At 40.9% G+C, this 27,652-nt stretch overlaps 1 protein-coding gene across 1 annotated transcript; it reads right to left on the bottom strand.

Annotated features, from left to right (window-relative positions):
• Window positions 1-3,622: 3,622 nt before the first annotated feature.
• Window positions 3,623-27,348, bottom strand: lhpp (phospholysine phosphohistidine inorganic pyrophosphate phosphatase). The gene is made up of 7 exons (XM_085466520.1): window positions 27,182-27,348; window positions 26,867-27,054; window positions 26,170-26,323; window positions 26,002-26,065; window positions 25,804-25,896; window positions 23,808-23,899; window positions 3,623-6,084 (listed from the first exon to the last, which is right to left on the bottom strand). Exons 1-7 carry the CDS (start codon window positions 27,331-27,333, stop codon window positions 5,988-5,990), a joined length of 840 nt encoding a protein of 279 aa, XP_085322646.1. The 5' UTR covers window positions 27,334-27,348; the 3' UTR covers window positions 3,623-5,987.
• Between the last annotated feature and the right edge of the window lie 304 nt (window positions 27,349-27,652).

Raw genomic sequence — 27,652 nt, 5'->3', positions numbered from 1 at the left:
CTTTCTCTCTCTTTTCCTGGCGGGTGGAGTAGTGGAGCTGAGCGACGGTTCACCCCAGAGACCTTCCTCCCTCCCTGCTTTGGGAAACAAAAGGGGCTTTTTCTCTGAGGAGCACAGTGACGTGGGAGGCGGCTGTGAATATGGGCCATGTGTCAGGGCTGCTGCTGCTCCGTTTGTCTGTTTCCCCTCCCCATCTCTGGTGCCTGTGCAAATCTACAAAAATTTATGCCGTCGTTACATTTTTGATTCACTTCTCCCTGACGGCCGCACGCTCCTCCTGCAAGTTTGTTCACACTTGCAATGATGCTTGTCATTCTTTGAAAGCAATGATGTGCCACTGAGGGAAGAAAGACTCCTCATTAAAGACTAGCTGAGTAATTTGAAGATTGCTTGACATGCTATACTCAAGGCTCAAATTTCAAACGAAGCATATCTGCAGGTCGCCTGCAATGCCTTGTAAAGTGCTGACTTGTGGCTGTTGCACGAGAAACCTTTGAGGCCATATTTACGCTCAGAGTCACCAGTGGTACACACAGCTCACTAAACCTTTCTCATGTACTGAGTTGAGAAGGAAAAGGGTAAACACGAGCCTTTTTAAACGTGCCGTGCAGCAGCCCAACACACTCAGGGCCCCCGGCCTTTAATCAGTAGAGCGACAGAAGTGAAGCGAGACGATAGATACAGCAGGAGGGGTGCATGACACTTGCTCAAAACCCTCCACCACACATAAGAGAAAGGTGGTCACTTTTGAGGGGCTTTTGGAGGTTAATGACACTTCACTTCATATGGCATACTTCAGCTTTAAGACAACAGACGTCCCACACTTTTCACCGCATTCGTTTGCTTCTCTATTATGAAAGGGTTGCGCTGACAGTTTTCCGTCCACATGTACATAAATAAATCATTTTATTTAATATTCAAATATGATGCGTGCTTTACAGAATTTTTTTTACGCCATTTTTCCGGGTGGAAAAGTCAAACCATATGTGAAATGAGCCGAATATTGGCAGGAGTCTCGGGTTAGTTGCCAACCACAGCTTGGCAGCTCAAATGTGGTAGAGGTGAAAAGCAATTTAGCAGTACCACCCAACCACAAAACATTTCCAGTAGAGCAAATGCTTTTTTTGTTTGTTTGTGTGTGTGTGTTTAAGTAAAATTGCGAGGAGCTTAATTTTGAAAAGTCAAACCAAAATATCAGCTCAAACCTCCAGTTACTGACTGGTCATGTTGACTACACTTTGCAGGATTCACTCTGAAGTACTTCTGGGAAAAACTGTATTCATTGTCGTGTCTTAAAAGCAGACGTCTGGTCTTACACAAAGAATGAATCAGAAAAGTCATAAATTCTTATTTTTTTTGTCAATACCTTCTGAGTTCAGTCCAGTGTCACTTCACAAGACAACTGCAGGGTCTAAAATGTGAGTCCTCACCTCACCGACCAGTAAAGTTGTAGTTTTTACCTGTTTTGCCTATTAATGAGACTTGTTCCCCATCCACACCAAGGGTCTAGGAATAGAACAGGTTATTTATACTTTCTTTCTAAAGCTGTATTCACATGAGACAAATTCAATAATAGTCGCTTTATGTACAACTATGAAGACTGTTGGGTAGAAAATCGGGGTGGGGTTGGGGACAGCACAGAGAGGGAGGAAATTTAGGGTTTGGCTCCAGACCTAACATCTTCAGACGTTTCAAATCCCTCCTGCACCACCAAGAGCTGTTGGCACAGCTGCCCACAAGGGAAGGAGAGTGATGAAATGTGGGGAAACCGCGTGTCTTGGCGAGCAAAATCAAGAGGCCTCTTTTAGACCAGCTTGCTACACGCAGAAGGGAGGGGATAAATAACTGGCTGCTGTAAAAACAAGTGCACGTTTCTGTGGATAATGGTGCATTTAGAGCTGCAGGTGTGCGACGTTGTCTGGTCAGCTGACCCTCCATTTCCTGTCAAACAGGAAGAACCGAATGAGCAGAGATGAAAGTTCAAGGTAGCACACAGCTGGCAGTTGTTAAGGTGGGTAACTGCAGGTGCATTACAAAAGCGGCTGTGTGCACGCTGTGTAAGAGGAGCCTAACCCAAATAGATGACATACAAATGTAGTGTATGTGAATATAGTCTGAGAGACACACTGCAGCAGGGAGCACTCTGCAAATATGCACAGTGTGTGTGTAATGAGCTGGGGAAAATCACTTATAAAAGTATCTGACCATAAGTTCGATTTACATTAAAATAATTTCAACAAATAGAAAAAAGTATCAAAACTTTGACTGGGATTCTGTTGCAAACGCAAACACTGTTGAAATCATACCCCTCACAAGAATGTTAGTACTGAATGCCAGAAAGTGGCAGGATACTTTCAGCATACAGCCACATTCTGTTCTTGATCCTCAGACTCATGTTAAAGGGATTTGCATCCCTAAGGTGTCCGTCAACATAAGATGAAAATGAGATCATCAGCTCAATGAGCTGAGGTTGTAGGAGAGGAGGGCGGGAGGGGTGAGGATACTCTTGTGGTCGTAATCATATTCTGCTATGACCAGAGAAGATGATACTTCAAGACAGACATGTAATGAACTCTGCCTTGAATCAAGTGCACTAAACGGGAAATGACATTTACAGGTAAAATGCAGAAAAGGCTATAAAAGGGAATTCTTCTGCCACTTTGACAAGTTGTATTTGATATCCAGTCTCGACACATGAGTAGTCAAAACTCTGAATAGGTGGAAAACAAAGGTTAGTATCATATAACTGATCACTTGTGAAACATGGTCACAATCTCTGCTATTCCAGGTATTCCTGAAATATTGCATTCACAGGATTGGCACAGATGGAGTGTCACTGTGACTCTGAACTTCGGACACTGAATTCTAATCAGTTTAACCTAGTGTAGCCCCTTAGTGGAGATCTCTATGTAGGTACAGGGGAAATTCCAGATTCAATTCTCTGTGCGCATTTTATATATATATATATATATATATATATATATATATATATATATATGACACAGGCGTCTCCCAAAAGATAATAAGATGATGTACAAGAGGCATCATTGTGGAAAAAAAATATTTCTCAGCTTTTATTTACATTTAAGCAAACGGAGGAAATAGGAGTTTTCCTATTTGTTAAGTCACTTAACACTACCTGTGAATCATTCAAGCATTTAAAAAGCACCTAGCTCAAAGGATAAACCAGTGTTGCATCGTCACATAACTGAAAAATTAGCAAAGAACAAATTTAAATCGTATCTTTAGTCACTTTGTTACTAGCAGCCTGTCACAAAAACAGATGAATCTAGAAAGAAATGCCCCTAATAACTGTTTGACAGGCATAGATAGTATTTTTGCACCAACAAGGTGTGGTGTGTCTTTTAACAGCTGAAGAAGTGGAGGACAAAAGAAAAAGGGGGAGGCTTAAAAAACTTTTCTGTTAAGTTTTTTAGGTCACGACTAAGAAACAGGAAAAATAAATCTAACAAAAAGGAAGGAAAGTTAGGAAGGAAAATAGGGGAAAGGCAGAGGTATGCCAAATTACACAAGAACTGGACTGAAAAATCGGTGGCAGAAAAAACATCTTTGCAAATCAATTATGGAGTAATGAATCCAAATTTGAAATATTTGTTTCAAATCGTTAGCAGTATGTACGAAAAGGTCAGGCAACAGTTACTGCCTATGGCCATCTGTGAAACACTGTGGAGACTCTGTCAGGGTTTGGATGCATTTCAGTCAGGGATGTTGGAGATCTTGTCAAAATTGATGGAATTATGAATGCAGATTTTGATCCACCACATAATACCATCTGGGTAGAATTTGATTAGAAACAGTTTCATTATTCAGCATCAAAATGATCCAAAAAACACTGCAAATAAATCCCAGCAGCCATTTCAAAATTTCATCGCAAAATATACCGAAATAAGGGGTGGCTCAAAATTTTTGCACAGCAGTGTATCTTGCGTATTTTATTTCATTTCTAGCATAAATTGAAGTACAAGACAATACAGTTATTTTAACGTACTGAACACAATGCAATACCAAAAAGGCCCAAAGGTGACAAACTGATGTAGCAATCACCTTTACATGTTAATCTCCATAACAGCTTTGGTGAGACAAGGATTTGCCAGTCTATCAATTTGTCCCATGACAGTGAAATCCTACTCTACATGCCCAGACATGTCTCCCAAAATGAGGTCACCTCTATTATCTGAAAGCAATCTTGCTGTGCAGCGACAGGAAAAGAATCAATGTACTGCACCCCATTAGGAATACAGTATATCGCTGTTTAACAGTGCAGACAGCCAGGATAGGTAAACTGTTGCTAATTTGTAACTTATGTCAAACGGGTGGCTAAACTCAGGCTGGCCTGAGAGGTGAGGTTAACAATCATCCAGCTCTGGGTCATGTGTGTGTTTGAGTTTAAGACCTAGTGATGGTGAACCTGCCAAAAGGGGTGTATGTGTGTGTTGTAAATTGTGGCCTAGATCCCTCAGATACTTCACTTCCCTTAACTGGAAAAATAACCTAGTTAAAGCCAAGTGAATTCATTCGAGAGTATTCAAATGCATGTTTAATAGTTCAATACGAGTCCAGCAGGCAGTAACATAATGGACAAAACACAGGGTCAAACAATGTGCAGGCTGTTAGAAAACTGGGTACCAGCTGCTAGTGCTTTTCTGCGTACATTAACATTTATTCCTGAATTGCAAATAGGAGTGGTACAACCAGTCAAGCTGCAGTTTCATACTACTGCATAACATTTCATTACCTCTGAATGCCCAGACATACTCAAGCTTGTGTCTGCTAATGGTGAAATAAACCTAAGAGACCTTAATGTATCACTTGAAAACGAGCTTTTTTTTCTTGTCGAATTTATTTGGTACAGTGGAACCTTGGGGGCAACGATTGAGAATCATTTGTTTTACGCTCCATTTCCAAAGATCTCAACGATCCAGCTGTGACACTGAAGCCCAATAACCAATCTTTTTTTCTTTTGTTTTTTTGGCCACGGTCGTTTTATTAACCCTCGGTGTGGATACCGTGTGTAATGAGTGGCTTTTGACAGAGAAGCTATGACAGGACCGTCTCCAGTAAAAGCCCGCTTAAAGTCAAGTAAATAAAGATAAGCAGTTGAAGATCTGTGGTTCTTCAATCTGATGGAGTGTCAGTTTCATTTTTGTTTACACAGAGAGAAACATGAGCCCAAGCATCAGCATAATTTATCGCATTCAGCAGTGGTTGCATTTATCATCTCTTAGACCAGCTCACTTCCCATTTCCAGCGATTTATTATTGTAAAACAAAAGCCTCTCCGATATGAATTCCAGTTTAAACCTGAGCCAAGGCTGAATTTTCCCCAAGTGCTTTAAGACCTTGAGCTTTTCTCTGACAATGACTCAGACAAATTTCCAAACTGATGGAGATTCCACACATTTTCACACAGACTCGAAAATGATCTTTCTTTATAACAATCAAAGACAAAAAATCAAATATTTCCTGCAGCCCTGTATGGGTTGTGCACGTTCTCTGTTTTCATCACATGACGCACAACAATTACTCTGCGTTAAAGTGCAGCAAATGTTTAGTGCAAACTGTGAGTACAGCAGCTCTTCGGAGAATTTGACTGTGGGAACTTGAACACTGCATTTCTCTCGCCTTTTAACTGTCAGTCAGCAGCTGGTTACGGCAGATACTCGTGTCATCTTGAGGTATCTTATCTATGCCAATCATGTACTGACAAATACACAGTACAGCTCAAGCATGCTCAACACTATCTCTTGCAGATGGGATAATTGTTCTGCAAACTTCATTCCAGTTTGTGTCACACTTCGCAGAGCAACAGATGGGAGTCTTTCCCATGTGTGACAATACAGTTGGCTGTTAAGAGTTTATAGAGGCCATGGGCTAATTAATTTAACTTTCATAACAAAGAAAACTTTCAGAAGCTACTTTTTAATGGTACTGCTGATCAGCTAGAGTTCAGTGTCCACTGCCTGGTGTTCAGTGCCCCCTCTGACTGAGGATCATGTCCACCGCCTGGGCCAGGTTGTCTACAGTGCCGTCAGCCGTCACCGCCGGGTGCCTCTCATCAATGGGCCTGAGGGAGGAGAAGCAAATGCACAGGTTTGAGGACCTGTATCGCAGGACAAAGGAAATCTTGGGCACAAAAGGGATGGTAAACAAGGACTAGCAGTTTGACGCAGTCGAGTGGATTAACAATGCTGAATGCATTATGTGGGGGGATAAAAACAAAACAAAAAAAAAACACAACAAAACACAACTGAAACGAAAAAGAAAGTTTGTTATCAAAACTGTCATCCTGTGTGGTAACTCTGGTTCTGTTAAGAGCTTGTTTAACAGCATTGTATTTTTAGTTCTTTTGGCTGCTCCCCTTACAGTGTATCATCTGCCTCAATCGCACCCTTTCCAAAGCATACCTACACTCTGAATGTCTTTGACTACATCCAGAGTACATCCACAGTCGTCATCCTTTGCCCAACATATTAGTTGATTTGAAGGTATTTCAGGGTAACAGTGGCTCCATAACCACACCTTTCTATCATATGTGCAGGCTACTACACCACAATTATAGTGCTGTTTTGTATCAAGGTTAGGATCAAATCGTAATATACTGTTAATCTGTGAGGCTGTAACAAAACACATTACTTCCACACATGGTAACAGACCGATTTCTCCAAACTTGCTGTTCAGCTGTGCTAATCTCGTGGCTCTGTGGCCCCTTGACTACATTGACCTCAAATTTTTGTTAAGACATTTAGAGACACCAGTGCAAGAGACACTTGCAGTATTCCCCTGACATTCTCATCAGCTTAATCGTTACTCTGCATTTAGGACAAATTAGCAAATGAACTAATGCTAAGGTGCTGAAAATGGTTTACCTCAGACTTGTGCACAGTCTTGTTCTACATTTGTAATTGGATGGACTGCACAGAAAGGGTTATTGTATTTACAGCACGCACACAGAAATGATGTTTACATTTTTTCCCATATAAAGTACCCTACATCAAAAGGTCACGGGCCAATGTCCAAAATTACCCTACCCATAATCCTGTTTCCACACGATTTCCTAAATTGTGGGAAAGCTGTGGACTTGGTCAAGACGGGCAAGGCTGTAGCTTCAACACTGGCTGCTGCCATTGTTTGGATCAAGGCCCAGTGATGGATGCAGATTTGGTTGTTTAATCAGCTGGTAGTGGAAATGTAATCCATTTGGTGTGGCACTAGGCCCAAGCTCACACGGAGGACCTCCTTTCCACCCAATTCCATCAAAAGACAGAGACGCCCCTTCATTCATCAGAACTGCCCTGGAGTCCTGCTCATTTATGGAGTGGTGCCTATAGACCCCCCCCCCCACCGGCCGCCTTGACCGGGCTCTGTGTGCTGCCTGTGTTCCTCAGTCACGGCTTGGAACTCCAGATGGGGACTCTTTGTCAGGCCCTGGGTGTGAGGCACACACCACCATTAATCCTGACTTCTGAGAGCTTACAGAGCCCCATGGCAAATATTTGTGAGCCGCCCAAGTGTAGTGACAGAAAGAAGAGGCCTGTGGTGGTGGAAATGGGGGAAGAGGTGCTGAATGCCGAAGCCACGCTGAATATGGCAAAGCAGTGCCATGTGTTTACGCATGTCTGTCAGCTGCCAGTGCTTGGGTTATGTGAGCTGGTCCACTAATGGTTGGGGTTTTATGTCTCCTGTGCTGGATTACTCCCGCACCCTTTTCTGCCCGAGGACTGATTGAGTTCACACACGCATGCACGCACAGGCATGAACGCACAAGCAACATAGGTCACATGGCTCTTATGTTTCAAGAAGTGAAGCCAAAAGTATCAACCTCACTGTCTTTTCAACCCGATGCTTTTTTAAATCTCTCCCCGACTCCATCTTTTAGATAGATGCATGCGCGTGTATTCATTTTGCTGCCTTCCTCCCATTCCCATGAATAATGAAGAAGTAACCAGGTCAATGTGACCATGCAAAATTCAGCACAATACAGCTAGTGTTACCGGTGAGGTAATCTGCGGCTTGCTGTCCTTCAGGTCAATGCAATATCAATACACGTGAATAGATAGGTTTGGTCCCTGAGCCTGACTGACATTGCAGAGCCATCACATAGGGATGAGGTCAGCTATGAGGCAGGAGGTGGGGAGCAGCCAAGGGTTTAGTACAACACAGCTGCCCCTACGCTGAAAGAGCAAACTGCCTCATCAGATGGTTAGTAAATGATCACACGATTTGTGCTGCAAGTAGTGCAAGAAAAAAAAATCCAAAAGGAGCAGTGAGCTTGGCTAGTGGTGAACAAGCACAGCAGCAGATTTGACAAAAACGATTTTGACAGCTGATTAACATTCAAGCAAATCATCAATCAAGATGTCAAACACTTGTAGGCTCCAAATTTTTTTTTGACAGCTGAAAATTTGAATATCTTTGGTTTTAGACAGCTAAAGACCTCACATTGGGCTCTAGGAAGATTAAATGCTGATCAAAAAGGAAAAGTGGAGCTTTAAAGTTGGGTTCTCTAATGCTGTCGATCCTTTAAAGCTATGAATGCCCCATGTGATTCTTGCAGGTTGTCACAGGACTTGCTTCCAAAATAACAAATCAGTTGTGATTCGAGTGTGATATGACATATACAGTATAAAACTTGACACTATTAAAAACACTTTATTTGCAGCCACTGGTTGTTCCTCCGTGAAAAGAAAGTAGATAAGAATGACTCATGTAGTGAGTGCATTTGTTTGTGAAAGTCTGCTGTGAGTCAGAGACACACAGGGACGAGGTAAGATATAGAAATAAAGAAAAGGACTCTTGTTTAACCTGAAGAGAAGAGGGCGGCTTCACCTTTGTTTCGTTTCGTTTAGATGCATTCAGCTGACTCCTGAGGTAACTGACCGCAGGGTGAGAGAGCATGAAAACGCTCTCGCTGGTTAATGCTTAACTCGCCTCGTGCACAGAGGGAAGCAAAACCGTCACATATACCCGATTTCGATTTATACTTGTCTCTTAACCTCTGCACCTCTGCTGAGCAGGCATTTTGCTTGACACAATACTGACGAAAAAAAAAAAAAAAAAAAAAAAAAAATCAGGTTAGCAGCGCGCAACTCTCGGTGATATTTTGGTGTGAAGGCGGTTACATACTGAGCAACTCAAGCTAGAAATATCTGGGTTTCCTGTGATTTGACTGTAGGACAAAAGGCAACGTTGAAGCTTTGATCTAACTTTTAATGGCTGCTATTAATGGTGTAGTCAAAGAAGCATAAGCTAGTATAAAATCCAAACTGCCTACATGAAATATGGCTCCTATTAGACAGAAATTAGCATTTGTTAGCAATGAAAGAGGCTGGCTACTCAGTGTAGGCTTTAAAAGTAGTACCGTTTAACTTTGGGAGGTTCTTCTGATCAGTGTGTTTGCGCACTCTTAAGTAGGAACATGGGTGTGACAAATTCAGCCAAATATTTCAATATTTCAGCCACGTTGCATACTTTATGACTTGGCTTTCCGAGTCATCATGAGAATTTTCCCAGTTGGAAATCTGTCACAAAAAGTCACAACTCTAAAGAGGGCTGAAGTTACCAAGAAAGTGTACTGAAAGTCATAAAAGCATTTAAAAACAAACCCACAACAAGAAACAGGAATAACCAATAAAAGCTTACCAATAGAGACATCACATAGCAACTAACTCAATGAAATGACATAGTTATCACACTGCTCCTCTAATAAATAGGAGCTACAGGGTATCATTGTAGGCTTTGTGTAAAGTGAGTTGCCACCTAGCAACACAGGGAAGATAACACTGAAAGTAAAGAGTCACTCTGCAAGTGAAAGGTGGAAAAACAGTCAACCCAGGCCAGTGTGTTGTTTTCATGCCAGATTAGTGAAGGCAGCAGGAGCTGAAACGCAGCCTTTTTTCCACTATAAAGACGATGATATTAAATATAACCTGAGGGAGATCACGTCTTGATGACATTCATAGCCTTTATGTTGAGCCAAGCCGTGTGGGTGACATAAGATGCAGGCACATGACAAAGCTCTCTACCTTCACCCTGGGGACAGGGAGAAAAGGTGTGCAGCTGCTCGCGTTTCCTGCTGCACGGTGCCGCTTTAGCAGCGTCGGCCTGGAGGGTGAAAATGTGATCCGTTTGACTGACTCTGTTGTAAATAAAATGCCACAAGACCGAGTGAAGATGTAGCGGGGATCGTCGACACCAGCGATGCTACAGCCTGGTTTTATTACAATCCGCTCCGAGCTTCACTTTTCCTATCTTTCTGTTCTCTTTTACCTGATAGGTACAAAAGCACAGATAACATCCTTGAAATAATACAGCTGCACCTTCTTAGGAAAAACAGCCCAACTGAACAGAGGAAACCACCATGTTACGTGCATGTTATGGCAACAGAAGTGACAGATGCTAACTTGAAGCCTTCACATCCTCTGCCGAGTTTGTGGCAGTGCAGCGACCGTTATCACTTCACTTTACAAAAGGCTACATAATGTTGAATCATGATCAGCAAACAGCTGCGGCATGGTTTTCACACTTTACGCAGATTAACGGTTCTTTCCAATCGAGCTGGACACAAAAGGGGATTCCCTGGTTGCGGCGCAAAGAGCTACTTGATTTTTTTTTTCCATCCTGTGGCTGTACGAAAACCTCCTGTGAGTACGAGCGATGACTGTGAGCGTGTGTGAGAGAGAATCCTGACCTGCTGAAAACCACCTACTGGAAACTTTCTGCCTTTCACAATAACAAAAACATCCAATGCTACGTGAACAGGATGCAAACCATAAATTTTTTTATGTCCTCAACGACTACTTAGGACATAAACTTTTAGACATTATAGATTAGACTGACTCTTTATATTTGGTGTGACGCTCATCGCTTTGAAATCTATTTAATGAATTACAAAAGGTTTTGCTGCTATGGTTTAGGTGCTAATTTGTGGAGTCATCTTAGGTGATCCGGTGGGAGCAAAGGGAAAAAAAATATATATCTAAATTTTAGCTTTTAAGAAGCCATTACCTTCTTCAACATTTAACAGCTGTCCTTGTCAGTGTTGTGCTAAATATGCAAAGCCTTACGTGACCCAGATCTAACCACACTGTTTTCATCTGTGTGCTGTTATTATTAGCAGCACTGCTGATGACTTGCTGAATTGTCTTTTTGTGCGTATATCTCAGGGCGCATGGGTGTTATGCTAGCTCTGAGGTGCTGCTGAGTCACCTGCATCAGATAAAGAAAATGCAAGTACAACCATGCATACCCACTTGCTAAAACAAATCCTAACAAAAAAAATGGTTACAGCAGAATCCAGGCAAAGGCCCAAATCCCTCTAGCCAAGCAGCTTGTCAATTGGTAATTGCAAGAGGGATTGGTTCCCCATTGAAACGGCTACGGGTCTGTGTTCATGTATTTAAGAGGCAGTGCCATGTTTCAGCCTGCCATCTGTGGGCTACAACTCGCTCTACTCTCCCACTCTCACTCATTTCCTCTTCTCTTTCTCACGGGTGGAAAAGTACTGTTGAAGGAGCTCAGTGACTGAGGCCTGCTTGGTTCCTTTGTCTTACCGTGGGAGTCTGGTCTCACTGCAAAAAAAAAGCTCAGGTTAATTATTAATATCTCATTGACTTATAACGCACAGCAGGCTTTAAAAGAGCCTGCAGGCAGGGGGAAGCTAACACCCATGGGTGGGGAGGCTTCTATAACCTCTTTGTGGCTACTGCCACTTCAATCTATGACCTCAATTCAATATATGGCACACTATCAGGTGTTCGGATTACACATTACTACGATACTAAAAACAAAAATGAAACAAGCTTTTGAGATTTTGTTGAAGACGAGTCTCACTTTGCCTTTCAACTGTTCAGTTCAGCTTTGTTACTTCTTGGATTTATGACTAGGTAATTGATCATAGGGCTCTCTTATCTGTCACATAAGACAGGACAGCAAACTCAGGACCCCATGTAAATGATTTAAACTCTATATTTAACTGTATAACAAACAGTAAGACTGTTGGGTTTAAAAAGGGGGGGTTTCAGCAACCTGGAAACCACCTAACAGCTTTTTACACATACATTTAAAGTTTTTGATGTTTTTAAAAAAAAAATTGGCATGATGCTTTTCTGACAGATTGTAGGTGAATGTAGGGCTCCTCCAGCTTGTATGTAGAAATGTCCTTGGACAAGACACTGAACCTTGAGCCTCCCAACGCTTTCATTGGAGTGAGATTGTGTGAATGTCAGAATAAAATTTTAAGTGCTTTATGAATGGGTGTGTAATTGGGATAATGATGCTTGTAGTAAAAACATTTTGAATGACAAATCAGACTGGAAAAGGGTATGTATAGTTTTTATATACCCATCATGGTCATAAACATCATAGTAATTTGGGGTTTTTAGATTATTAATGTGAACTCTTCTTCTTCCATAGTGAAATTGTCACCCAGTCTACAATGGGACATCTTTGACTTTGAAAGAAAGTTTGAATTTATTTTGGATTTTCTCTAATCTACACAGGTTCAAACATATGCATACGCTCAGGTGGTGCTGAAGGTTCTACAATGTCTTTTAATTTGATGCTGCTGCCATGAAATAAAACTTTTATGGTGGTTTTAAGACTTGTTTTATGCATTTAGATGCATAATTGCTAAAAGTACGTGCTAGGTGGTTGCTAAGCAATAAGATGGAATCAAAATATGTGATATAGATAAGAACCTTGACAGACTTAAGATGTAGTTCTGTGCCAAGTTTGGTTGCTCAACTCCAGATTGTGTACGTGTAGTTGGTAGACAAAGAAACAAATACAAAAAAAGATTTTGCGATAGCCAAAGTATAGCTACACAAATCTGTATCTTACCAAGTATGGATTGTCTGGAAACACCATGCTAAATTAGCATTTATTTTTTGGAGCAAGTATGCTTGCATCAATTCAGATCCACAATTTTGTACAAATAATTTACAATAACAGTTTCAGTTGGCATCATGATTGGCTGATTTTGGTTGCACGCTACAATTGGAAAATTTAAAAGGACTGACCACAGTAGTGAAAAACTAGAATGATAAATAAAGCAGTTACAATTTAGGCCCATCCGCTCCGCATTTGGAATACACTGGGCATAAAGATGGAAAATTAGGAAGTGGCCCATTGCATGATGGGGCTCAAGTAGCTGTTAGCACGAGCAAGAACTAACAAGCGAGTCTCTTTTTTTCCAGTGGAAATGAACACCCATTTCTAGAAACATGCAGCAAAAGAAATCCAACTAAAAAACACAGCTTTCATGTGTTATCTGTTAAATAGAAGGGAAATCCAACAGTGGAAATAGGAACCTTATGCAACACACATTTATCCCAGTTTACCATGCATCCTGCCAAGGCCCTGCTGCTGACTGACAAAGGAGATGCTGAGAGTTGTTAATGGCTTGTCAGACATCACTGTGCTTATCTGTATGCTTCTGATGATGCATAATGTCAAAATTACTTTAGAATTATGCCTTATTCGGTCAGTCTAATAAGAAATGAACACAGATTTATATACAACCCATTCTGTACAGTCAGGTTTACACATTTCTATATAAAGCTAACAGGTTAGAACGTGCTAGCTTTAGTTCCTCTGAACATCTGGGTGGACTTGGACACAAAAGAGGGCCCCTGTGGATTTAGCTTTAGCTCAAAGGCCACGTTGTGCACATGTCACGCATCCCTTTGCTGGTGTAAAGAGTCAGTGTTCTTGTGGTGCACAGATAAACAGACCTAAATGACACATTTAGAAACACTGTAGCTGACAAATTCACAGCCCACAGCCTCAGCGGAGAGGAGTGCACTTCGATAACTTCACTTCCTTCCCACACAGACAAAACTAATGTGTTAAGAGTGGTTAAGAGGACAGGGTGTGGGACTGCGCTGTTACACGAGACACTACGAAGTGCCTGCACTCTTTTCTACAAAGCAAAATGCTGCACAGATCAAGACAATGCAAAGCGAAAATGTGACTCAAGCGTAACCTGCTCAGGCAAGACTACACATTCAATTCAGTTTAGTGTGCTTGAAGGAGAGAATTAAAGGCATTATCTTAGGTAATCTACATTTCATAACTGTCTAGGTTAAAGGAAGGCCTTGCAGTCATACATGAAACCATGACCATTATCATATGTGCTGATCTATATGTCGTGAGGAGGACTGAAAGCTAAGCTAAGCTGAAATACATAATGTATCTGGGAGCCATCCCAGAAATGACCACAAAATAAAAGCTAACTGGCACCAACAGTCCAGCAATAATCAATTTCAACATCATGCCAATATAGATTTAAAAGCAAATATTTTCAGTCAAACTGCCAGATCTGATCACCATATGGAGGAGGTCCAACTTAAATTTGGATCACTTCATTTTTATTAGACAGCCATTCAAATACAGGCAAATGATTTATGAGGAATAGTGCCAAGTTACAGCATGTGGTCTCTTAGGAAGCGGGAATACAATTAACCTGCCCTAAATATGCTAGTAATATTGGGGTTATTATACTAATTCTGTCCACTTTATTATATTAAGCTGACAGCAAACATTTTTCTACTTGAAAAGCCTTCTCTTGTGTTTGCTGAGGCTGATTGGCCATTTGCTTTCTTAATGAGCTGTCTTTCCTTTCATTCACTGCACTCACAATGGCTTTATTTTCAAGACTTCATTACAGGTTTCAGTGGAAATCTGCTCAGGATATCCACACTAATCACAGGTTATGTGCCACTCAGAGAGAGCCAGTTCAGTCTGGGCTGGGAAGGTTTCTCTGGACTGGTCTGCTGGTGGACAACTGTACAGTGTATTGTAGTCTGTTAAGCTGTTAAAATCCTTTGGTGCTTACTCACAGATTAATTGTACCATCACTTTTGGATTAAGCCAAATTCTTTTTCTACTCTCAGACTTGTTGGTTCTGATCATACTAGCAGTTAAAATCATAGCTTGGAATATTTGCATACTAACGCATTGGATGAGAACTGCGTGTCCTCAGGGATATTACTCATTGCACAATGTTGCAATGTTGCAAGCTCATAGAAGCTTCATTGACAACATCCATGTTCGTGAAATATGCCATATGCCAAGCATTTATCGTTTTTTTTGACATATTCTTGTCTGTCAAAGAGCATTTTCAAAAACTGTTAGCTTTTCTTCTAGTTATCTCATTACTACACTATCATGTTTCACTCAGTTCTCATGAATCTCAGTTTACCTATGCGTCAACTGTAATATCCGTCTAGTAGCCTTAAAGTCAAAGAATCTGACAGTTACAGAACATCCCAGTTGGAGAAAGTTGCTACATAAGAATAACCGAAAACACCTTTGGACTAAACTAAAATAAAGACTAAATACAAGTGCAAAATTATTGCTTTAATTTGAGTACATTTTACAACAATATTGAAAGAACTGCTTGTAAGACATATAATACCATACATAGTGCCTGTGGGTACAACACAAGCAGGTTTTCTTTCAAATTGTTTCCTAGGTGAGGTATGTGAACACTAGTTCATGCGGAAAGGAGCTAGCACACAGCTCAGAGTTCCCACAGAGTGTTCTTAGGTGACTGAACACATGAAAAGGCTATTATTGAGGCTCATAAAGCCAAAAATAAATACATTTTAAAAATCAGCAGAGCGATATCAAAGGTAAACCTAGTAAATGACACATGACCTGGGAGACCAAGACTGCACAGAGAGTCAAGAGTGTTCTCATCAAGAGTAAAGTTCATGGCACCCTTTTTCACCTTTAGATGCCTTTCAAACATGTTGGTGGCGAATGTGTTGTGGGCGGGGGAACATACAGCTTTCGTCGCGCTTGCTGATAGACAGGAGTACGCTTTTACACCCTCGTATAATCTATATGTTCAAAAGGCAACACCCGCCACACCCTTCTTCTATATAGATGCAAAGCAACAGCTAACTAAAAGAGGCTACTCTGTTGTCTCTATTATTTTTTTTATTAAAAAGCCACAAAAAACGAGAAAAAAATGTAATTCTAAATGTTTTGTGAACCATTTTAATTCATTGTCTTTGACTCTTTCTACTACACTTGCAAAAACTGTAGAAAAGCTGTGCTTCTGTCTAAATATTTATGGACATGATTGTACTTGGTGTGCCCACAAAGGCAGGAGTGGAGATATTTCTGGAATGATCGGTGGAATCTCAAACGCTGGAACAACATGGGGTTTTCCTGTTCTTTACACTGTGCCAACAAGGGCCATGAATGCAGCATTGAACTAATGAACCGTTCTTTCTTTAGCATGTTCTTTTGCAAACATGCATAAGTCAGCATCTTGATGCATTCTCAATCATCCAGGAAAGTAAATCTCCAAAAGTTGATTCTGTTCATCTGGACGTAGCGTTTTGCGAGAGAAACGTTTCGTCACTCATCCAAGTGACTTCTTCAGTCTCAGCTGACTGCAGGTTTCCCCAAATCTTATAAAAAGTACATTTGCATAATGACTGAAACCAGCCCACTGAAGGGACAATGGGCTGGGAGGTCAGTCTTCTCATGATAGTACTTTCTATCATGAGAAGATTTTGTCACTACTCAGTGATGAAAATACTTATGAGCCCCTGAAACGAGACCCAGGAAGTGGCTACAGGAAGAGGGTGATAGACTGTCTGAAGCAGTTAGAACAAGACAAGGCTATTGACCGGACCTCATACCACAGGCTGTACCCAGGGGAGTCTACACCAAGTCTGTATGGTTTACCGAAAATACATAAACGGTGCACCTTTAAGACCGATTGTCTGCATGATCAACTCTGTCACCTATAACACCTCCAAGTTTCTGGCTTCGATCCTCAACCCGCTGGTGGGCAGCTCTGAACACCACATCCAGAACACCCTAGATTTTGTTAAGAAGGTGAGAGCTGTCATTATGGAGGCAGATGAAACCATGGTCTCGTACGACGTTACATCTCTCTTCACTTGCATCCCAGTCACGGAAGCATTGGAGGTAGTCCGTAAGAGATTACAGGATGACCCCAACCTCAGCAACAGGACCACTCTCAGCATCGACCAAGTGTGTTTGCTTTTGGAACTGTGTCTTCATTCCACCTACTTCACATACAAGGATCAGTTCTACAGGCAGAAACATGGGTGTGCCATGGGCTCCCCAGTTTCACCCATTGTGGCCAATTTGTACACGGAAGAAGTGGAAAAGAGGGCTTTGCTTTCCTACCCTGGAACACCACCAAGCCGGATATGTGGATGACACCTGGGTGAAAATCAAATCTCGGGATGTACTACATTTCACGGATCACATTAACTCGGTGGACCGACACATCAAATTCACCAGGGAGGATATGAAAAGTGGCAGGTTAGCCTTCTTAGACTGTGAGATTGCCATCAGTAATGGGGGATATCTAAAAGCTGACGTGTACACAAACTGGGTGTCATCAGGACGCTACAACACAGCGCGAACACCATCCCCACTGACACAGCGGCCAGGGAGACAGAAGAACAGCACATCAAGAAGGCCCTGAGTAAATGTGGTTATCCCAGCTGGACTTTTGTCAAAGTGGGAAAGGCACCTAAAGAAAGCTCCAGCCGATCCAGGAGAGAAGGACAACCGCTGCCCAAGCGAAAACCTATAGTGATCCCATATGTGTCAGGAGTATCGGAGCAGTTGAGATGCATTTTTTCAAAACACCAGGTCTCTGTGGCTTTTAAACCCCAAAACACGCTGCACCAAAAATTGGTCCACTCCAAGGATCGGGTCCTCCGACACAAACAGAGTAACATAGTGTACGCTGTTAAGTGCAGGAGGATTGCCAGGATTTATACATCGGGGAAACCAAACAACCTCTGGCGAAGCGGATGGCACAACACAGAAGAGCTACCTCATCAGGCCAGAACTCTGCAGTCTATTTACACCTACAGGCCAGTGGACACTCTTTCAATGATGAGGATGTACACATCCTGGACAGGGAGGAACGCTGGTTTGGGGGCGGAGTCAAGGAGGCCATTTACATGAAAAGGGAAAGACCATCTGTGAATCGAGGAGGGGGCCGAGGGGTCATCTTTTGCCATCTTACAATGCTGTGATTGCAGCCATTCCCCAACTCTCTGTGAATGGTACTCATGGCCATTGATTAGTGGCCATTGATCAGTGGGTTTTGGTCAGTGGTTGTTGATCAATGGTCATGAGAATTTGCATAATTATGATTAAGGAACTGACTTCCCAGCCCATTGTCCCTTCAGTGGGCTGGTTTCAGTCGTTATGCAAATGTACTGTTTATAAGCTGGGGAAACCTGCAGTCAGCTGAGACTGAAGAAGTCACTTGGATGAGTGACAAAACATTTCTCCCACAAAACGCTACGTCCAGATGAACAGAATCAACTTTTGGAGATATGTCAGCATGTTTGTTTTAGTAAATACAGTAGAGCATTGGCTTGGTGCAAGCCATAAAATTACTGTAGGGACAGTAATCCATGTATGGTAAGCACATGGCCACTAACCCAACCCACCCCCCAACCCCGCTATGCTTCTTTCCTGTTGTGTCCCTCGTTGACGGCCACAGACAGAAAGGGCATGAACCAGGGTGCGGTTTCAGCAAACTATTTCATAGTTTGTATCATCAGGGGCTAGTTCCATCTTGAGAGCTTCAATCTGGCTCAGCCTGCTTGTTTCCACACATTCCCATTAGCAGCCAAGCGTTAGCCGCAGAGAGAGTTTCACAGTGTAAACCACTCTGACGATGGTTGCTGCTGTGTGAAAATGTTTGCTGTGTGCTCTTTGCCAGATTCCAACTGGAATCCACTATGGGCTTCCTCTGGCGCCCATTCAAAACACCTATCAAAGCTGTGCCGGTATCCCACTCTTTGCTGCATAGCTTTCTCCCCGGCACAAGCACACACGCCAGCGCTGAGGGTGTATGCACACGCAGCACATGGGGAAACGGCAGTAGCAATTAAACTGGTTTACCACTGCTGCATGCAGAAACAGCATGATGTGAACCTGCTTTTATGAAGCTTCAAAGCTTCCCAGTTCTGCGCTGATGCAGTTCCTTGAAGATAAGAGAACAGAAACAAAGAACACACGATCGGTCACAGGAACAGGCTGCTGTAGATCACTATTGAAAAAGGTAACATACGCTTGAAAGAGGAAAACAAGGGCATCATACTCATAACCTTACTGCTCAGTAACATTTTTTAATTATAAACGCCAAGCTCACAGCTTATGTTTTTTTTTTGTACTTCCACAAAATAATTACCAAAAAAACCCCAAAAAAAACCCCCACATTGACCCACCACTCATTCGCTAATATTGCTTTTATAATAAAGTTGCCCTTTATGCTCACTTCCATCATGTTTCATAATTAAAGGTAATCCTTATTATTTTTTATGCAGCTCTTAGGTCGTCACCTGTCGTCATAAAACCCTTTCACCTTCCTTAAAGCTATTTTTCTTTTGATTGGCTGTCCCTCATAAACAAGGATATTAGCCTATGCTGTTCTCAGTTACATACGCAGACCTTTAATTTAACACTATTGTAACAGTGCATACAGATAATAAAGGCTTGATATGGCCACTTTATAGTCATTCAAACCATTATTAAAGAAGCAAAATGGTTGGGACAAACCTGCAGGGAACACTGCAGTTGTGACACTTTACTTCAGGTCGCTGTTTTGGTTTCTAGGCGTAAAGAAAATTCCCCGTTTCAGTTCAGCTTCGCTGCTTGTGTCAATCCTGTTTACTCCCGCGGCAGATAAATGTTTCCTCCCAATACCAAATGGCAGACAAACAAATTGAGTGCCTAGTTGGTGATGAGCGTAACACTTAGCAGCCAAGGACCCAGACACCAGCTCTCTGAAGAAGTGTTGCTTTTGCATAGACTTGCGATTATCAGCTGGCCATAAACATTACTCCAAATGAATGCTAAAGCTGCTTCATGTTAGCTGGCAAGTGTTTCCTAACAAGTTAAAAAGGTGATAATTAGTCAATATCAGGTTTACAGCTTGAATCCATGTGACTATGAAATCCATTAGCTTTAATACCAAATGTTGCATATAATTGGCCCATTTCGCTGGGAAAATGTGTTTTTTTTAAGTACAATTATGCATAATTGTCCAATCAATTATTGTTACAATCTGCATTTCAGGCCAACATCAGTCCAAGAGCTTTTTCCTACACACAGCAGAGCTTCATCAGAACAATAATTTAATTTGTGTTTTTAAAATTACACCTGAAACCTAACCAACTACTGATTACTGATTTTCAATAGCATAAACAGCAGTTATGGATAAAGTGTAATATGGATGGTATTCAGTAACCACTGAAATTTCATATACAGCTATAATGTTCTGACTGCCATTAAGCATGTAACTTGAGAAGTGAAAGCCTGAGTGGGGTTTGGAGCAGAGCTCAGTGTCTGTGGATTGTTCCCATGCAGCTGATTAACATCAGCAGTCCGATCTCTATACTCTCAGTGTAATTTCCACCCACTTTTCAGTGGTAGGCCCCTCTTTGCAAACCTGGTCTACATTAAAGAGCAAAGGGTTCTCTGGCTCCCTTGAGGTGCATTAACTTTCACTCGTTATATACAAGAACAAGGGAAATTTGACTGCTAGCAGAACTGCCAATTACAAATGCCCTTATGTTGTGCCTATAGCTCACCAACTAGTCCAGCAAAGTCACGTTGCTAGCTCCACTTTTGAATTTAATCAAAATGAGCCACATATATAAGAAAATACATCTTATTTAACACTAAAGTGAGCACTTAAGTGCACATAAAACCCTCTTATCGTATAGGTTTACTATAACATGTATCCATTAAGTTCTATTTGATACTTTAAAAAACTACAGACTTTAGCTTTTAACACATTAAAAGGTCAAAGACACACATATAGCTTCAGAATGAGCGAGGCACAATTTTGGCTCTTCATCCCTGAAGCAGCCAACAAAAACAAAACAAAACCGGCTTGTGAACCAACTTCAAAGGATGTAAAACTTTAGAGAGGATTTTTTAAAAGTAGACACTCAAAAAAAAAAAAAGAAAAGAAAAAAAAAGCTTAAAGTTGTCCAGAGCTATGAGTATGTCAAGTGAAAAGCATTTTCACACAAGCTGATACGATTTGATTTGTATCTTTTTCCCTTCCTGTCTTGTCACCGAGTCTGGGGTATTTGAATCCGTAATTTCTCCGAGTGTGATGGGAACTGGAGGCCTGCGCAGCATCTGGTTGACTTGGAAACAGCTGTGTTTTCACAGTTATGACTGAGGGTTTATAGCCGCTCAAAGCGAGCCTGGGTTCACCGGGCCCGTTTAGCTAAACAATGTTAAATCTCAAGTCTCCCCCCACTACTCAAATTCCCACTGAAACACTAATGTTAATGTCAAAGTTACTCCTCTTCCTCTCAGAGAACGTGTAAAGTCAGCAAGTCTGGGCACTCCGAGTTCTGGGTTATTATTAAGTTTCCCATGTTTAATAAACAAAGACAGTTCGCTTTAGGTGTCATAAATGAACAGCCTTTATACTCTGTTCCTAGTTGTGGGCAAAAGAATACACAAATACTGTGAGGCTCTTCTGTTATTACTGTTTCACACCCACATGATGTGCTGTTCAGAGCTGCTATTGCAGCAATACATTCGAAACACAGATGATTTCTTAATCATTCATAATAACAGTTTTGGTTTCCTTTGAGTCATTATATTGCTCTGCTCAGCTCTCCCCAGATAAACCCCTTTGATAATACTAATCGCAATAAATCCACAGCTGATAAACAGCATGTCATGGAACCCAACACTAGTTTCACACATGTTCCTCTGCTAATCTATAACCAGATGCTTTCTCCACAAAACATAGTTAGGCAGTGATATAATTTAATCCCTTTTACCCTGTTTAGTAGAATTGACACTGTTCAGAGTGTCAGCACACTGGAGCTCAACCGAGCTGCTGGGAGTAGACTATGAAGTCACACAAACCAGATGAATTCATGTGCTTACTCCACTGAGACTCTACAGTAGAAAAAGTTCAGCCCACTTGGCTTCTAAGCTAAACATGCAGAGATGTGCAGGTCTGTCTTTCTCTCTCTGAACGAATGACTGCCCAGACAGAGGGCAGCTTTTATAATGAGTGACCATGCTCTTAGCTAAGGATTAATGCTGAGTGATGCTCAAGCAGATTACTCAGCGTTCTCTGGTCACATGACTGCAACCTGCATGCCAGTCTACGTTGGCAGGGCAGGTAATAAAGAAGAGCACTCGTCAGATTGATGCGTGGTTTGCAGGCAATTTAAATATTTCCATATTCATATTCTGTTGCATGCATCTGACAGCTACAGTTGCTAGCTATCCATCTTTACATAAGGGTTACTCACGTTAAGACAAAGGTAAACATTAAAAGCCCACAATTTTGTTTGTAGCAATTATTTTACTTTGGGGAAAACCTGCATAAGCTGCAAGAGTAAGGTAGAAATAAAAAAAAAAAAGTCATCACTTTTCTCACATATCCTTAAATATGCATATAAAGGGTAAAGCATTTATATTACTTACCAGAACTGCAGACATACTAAAATTATAGTAAACAGTACATATGGCATAATGTAGTTCTATACCAGCATCCTCTCTTACACCCAGAAACTCTTCTCTTTTCTTAAACTGTAAGTACCACATGGTTCTAAAATAATCAACCATAAATTTCCGTAATTACACCATAAGGAAGGCGTCCCAGTACTCCCCAGATTTGGGACTATAAACCCTTTGGTGACTACGACCTTGCGGGCAACGAGCATCTACATGTGGAGAGAATAAAGCTTTTTCTGGCAGATTCTCAATCAAATAAACAAATCTGAGGATTTAAGAATATGGTGGCTGACTCACAGGAAGCCTGTTCATTACAAAGGAAACATTGCGCCCCAAATCTGGTGTAATGCTGCCCCCTTGTGGACAAACTAAGCAGCTTCTTGCAAGGACATTTTTTTCAAATGCACTCACAGAAACCCTAATAGGTACACTTTGCTAGTACTAGTTGAACCCCATGTTGCTTTGAGAACTGCCTTGATTCGTTGTGGCATAGATACAACAAGGTGCTGGAAACATTGCTCAGAGATTTTTGTGTGTGAATTGTGGCCTTAGGTTCATTTTCTTAGCTTACAAGAGAGGCAGCCAGTGTGGTCAATCAAGGTTTGACGTGTTGTGCGTTCAGAGATGCTCCTCTGTATACCTTCGTTGTAATTGGTGGTTATTGGATTAATGGTTACGGTCTTCCTATCGGCTCCAGCAGTCTCTCCACTGACCTCTGGTTTCAACAAGGTACTTTTTACCCTGCCGCTCACTGGATATTTACTCTTTTTAGGGCCTGTAAACTGCACACTTGGTTGCGTGGGAAAATCCCATTGGATCAGCAGTTTCTGACCAGCCTGTCTCACAACAACATCCACAGCACGATCAAAGTGACTTAAATTGCCTGTCTTCCCCATTCTGATGCTCAAATTCAACCTTAGTAGGCCGTCTTGATCATATCTTCATGCCTAAAATACACTGATTTGCTGCCATGTGATTAAATGAGTAGATATTTGTTAATAACCAGCTTACGTACCATCTGTGAAACAAAAAATTAAATGAAATAAAATGAAATGAAAAGAAGAGTAGCAGCAACATGGCCGATGACAATATTTACTTCTATTATTTTTATCTTTAATAACCATATAATTAAACAGATAAGTAAAACAGACAGTAAGAATATGGATTATTCAGGACAGAACATACTGACTGTAACCGTTAGATAAAACGGTTACCCAACATAGACAAATCACAGTTCACATAGCATATTTGTAGATTTAGGATAACACTGACCTGTACTTGCCAGTCCGCACCTGTACACCTTTCATTCCACAATGTTGGGCCCCACCTACATCATTTAAAAGATCGTCTCCAATCATCAGCACCTGAACGTGAGAAGGGAGAAGAAAGAGAAAACAGCAGTTCCATAATCCGTGCAACTGATGACACAATACTTGACCCTTTGTGGTTAACCAACTGTATCACTTGTTAATACCACTACAGTATGTTTTTGAACATTTGGATACACTACAGATCATTACTGCACCGAGCTGCCAGAAGTTATTCTCTGATGTCCTTGCTTCCTTACTAAGCTTCATTAGCGCTTGGGGAGATCAGTTTCATCCAGGCCTCCATTCTACTCATGTTTCCTTTCAAAACCTGCTTAGTCGTCATCTCAACTGACCAACCTTTTGCACCACTGCCCACTAAAGAAGCCACAAAGGGGGATGAGGACAAAAACAAAGGAGCAACCCATGATGGGCTCTCTACAACACAAGAAAAACAAAAAGGAGACATATTAGAACAAATATAGTGCACTGGGAGAATTAAAACAAAAACGGGGATTAAGAATTCAACCAGCGTCACTAATTTTAGATAAAATACGACTACTTAAACTACTCGCGAGATTAAACAGGAGCAGCTTTTTTCCCCCTTCAATGCAAGTGTGTCAAGGGCAAAAAGAGGTGGCTACAGACTCCTAAGAGAACCTAGTGCAGATGTGTTTTAAAAAACATCCACACCCTAGACCTGCTTTGCATGCTCAGTGAGGTCAAACCATGGAACTACTTTACTTTATTAATGAAGCAGAGGCACAAAGAAAGGAGGGGAAGCTGATGAAAGCGGAGACAGAGCTGGTACAGAGAGTTCCTTGAACACAGGAGGAGTTCAGTATCAATTGACTGGGCCAAACAGGCCGTTGTTCAATGATTCTAAGAAGGCATTTCTTAAAGAAACAAAGAAGAGAATAACAGTGGGTCTGTAAGGGAGCTTTTTAAGTGAGTGACTCGACAAACAAGGAAAAGAGCCTGGGTGAGTAAATGAGTGCTCTGGAGAGGATGGCAAAGTTAGCTGTGAATACATCCATGTATCTGAGAAAGAAGGAAAATTACTAGAGTGAAACTTGTACTGAGATTATTGAAACTTTCGTTAACATTCTTGTGTCTGTGTTGGTGGATGTGTTCCTCTACATGAAAAAGTAACCAAAAAAAAAAAAAGCCTGTAGGAATTTTACAATCAAATCAAAAGACCATGTTTATCTGTTATATATTATAATTCCACAAGTATTACAAAACTTGTGTCATAATATGAATTACTTGTTAAAGTGTCTTCTTTTGCATTCTTCTCATACAACATAACACAATGCTTACTCTTACAAATACTTTCAATAATGAAACATATGATATCAGACTTATAAGAAACAAAAGCAGATATAGTGATATAGTTGATTCGATGTGTTGAAATCATATTGTGCAGCTTTTAGTTGTCATTTTAAATATTGATAACATGTTGCTGAAAGCATTGACGCCCATATTTTGGCTGAAAAGACAAAAAAAGACCCATCAGAGAGATAGGAAATCTTTAAGAGTGGCTAAATCAACACTCTGGTACATTCTTAAAATGAATGAAAACACTGGATAGTTCAGCAACACCAAGAGGCCTGAAAGACTGTAGAAAACAACTAAATTACAGGATGACAGGATTATTATTTTTAAAAAAGAAAATAAAAAAATTAAAGCTGAAAGTTTGTAAAGTTAGCTATATGTGACTAAAGTGCAATCTATTGTGGTAGACTACAGATGCAAAACTAGAAAGAAAACACTGTGTCATTGGTTCAGAATTTGTTGGAAAAACTGGAACAGGAGCGTCAGAGCACAGAGGAACAAGCTCAACAAAGCAAACCTGCAAAACAAGAACTAAAGGCAGCTGGTCTTTATTGCACAACTGACAGTAAACTTTTCCATCCTAACTTGTGCTCTGTGCACATGCAGGGCCATGTATTGCTGCATACCTCATGTGGTTTAAGGCCCATATCATTGAGAACACTCCGGAAGAATGTCGGGGAAGGTTTTCCAATTACTTCTGCCTTTAAATCACAGGCATACTAAAAAGAACAAAAACACAAAAAAGCCAACATTAAAAATAACTTATTTATTTCCACTGAACTCTAAAAAAAAAATATATCAAAATATCGGTGCACCTATTTTACCTCCAGAGCTTTCATGTAAACACCAACATCTAATTTTAAACCGTCCGTCTCCTTGTAGTATCGCCTATGAAGAAAGATTAACATCAATAAATACATTTCATTATATAATGATGCGTTACTTGGAATAAGCAATAGAGTAATGTCGGTTGGCTAGTAATATTTAATTACCCCTGGCCCAGGGAGAAAAGCACCGGCTTTTCCAGGCCTATGAGGACCCTGAAAGCCTCGTTCAAGTTCTGATAGGAAAACTTTTCAGCTGCATCTCCTACAATCACACAGTTTGGGTTGGTTTTGTCAACACCGTCAAACTCCGGGAGAAGTCCTGCAGAGAAGGAGCAAAGTCAGTCATAAATGGGTTATTGCATCTAAAATCATTAAATTATTAGATAATTTTCAGCTCAACCCGCTTTGATTAGTCTGAATATTTTATGATTTAAAATTTGGGCACGATGGACATAATGATTATTGTGAAATTTTAGTTTCATACATCAAATATAATTTATATACTGTATATGGATTCATGCCAGGTATTTGTAAGAATAAGTAATGTCTTATGCTGCAAAAGGGGAGACTTTACCAAGTAAATCATATTATAAGACACATAAGTCTTGTTTTACTTATGAGACGATTTAAGTTCCATTCAATAGCCAAGTTAGACGTGGTCCAGCAGAACACTCAAGATGACTTGAGATTAAATGAGTCAGTTTATAATTTAACACCAGAATGTAACAGAAAAAACCCTTTATGTACTCCTCACATATATTATACCAGGGCTTTTAATGTGCATTTATTCCAAGTGCACTCTTAGAACACAATCAACTAAAAAGTGGTCTGAAAACTTTAGATGCTCAAATATGAATCTTACCATCATGCACCAGCAAGTGAGGACGTAAACCTCTTTCTTTGAGAACAGCTATGGCTGCAGGCGCAGGAGGGAAGACTTCAGATACAGAGATGTCAAAGTCCAATCTTCGAAGCTTGGCTACAAACTTCTCTCTGGTGGCCTGGGTCTCATTGGTGCAGAATCGCAGCTGCAGGTCGGATTCCTTGAGCCTTTCAATAGGTCAGGAGGGCAAAGCAGGTGGTCACATACATCATTAAGTCTGAGTGACGGACTTTGACAGCTATTCAAACTGAAGACGTAAAGCTAATCAAATTTCTACGTAAAATTTTCACTCACTTTTTCACAGCTTCGATCGAGCCAGGAATTGCAACTCCGTCGCCCTCCCCGCTGTCATATAAAACTCCACACAGGTCCAAAATGACACCTTTTAAACTCTTAGCACAGCCCGGCCAGCCACTGTCCGCCATGCCGAAGTGATTAGTACGCATGCGTGTAATATAAAGCGGCATGTGGCAAAGCACGTGTGAAGTTTAATGTGTTTATCGAAAACATACAAAACAGTATTTTTTAAATGTACATCTTTAAGTATAATTAGACTCACCATTGGATCCCAGACGAAGTGCTTTCAATAAATTCTGGACGGAACATTAAAAATAAACTTAGAAATTAATTTCAAAGAAGTAATTTATTTATTCATGAATTAATAAAAATACCTAAACAGAATGAAAAAATACATTTTTATTTCAGTGATATAATACTTGCTGTCTTTTAAATTATGCAATTACTGCGTGAATTGCAACATGTAGG

This window comes from Copadichromis virginalis, linkage group LG8 (genome assembly GCF_057382275.1).
Source record: "Copadichromis virginalis isolate Kocher_CV1m ecotype Utaka linkage group LG8, C_Virginalis_male_GT1.1, whole genome shotgun sequence".
Lineage (NCBI taxonomy): Eukaryota > Metazoa > Chordata > Actinopteri > Cichliformes > Cichlidae > Copadichromis > Copadichromis virginalis.
The sequence above is the reverse complement of the archived record's forward strand: the minus strand, read 5'-3'. Positions and strand labels throughout refer to the sequence as shown.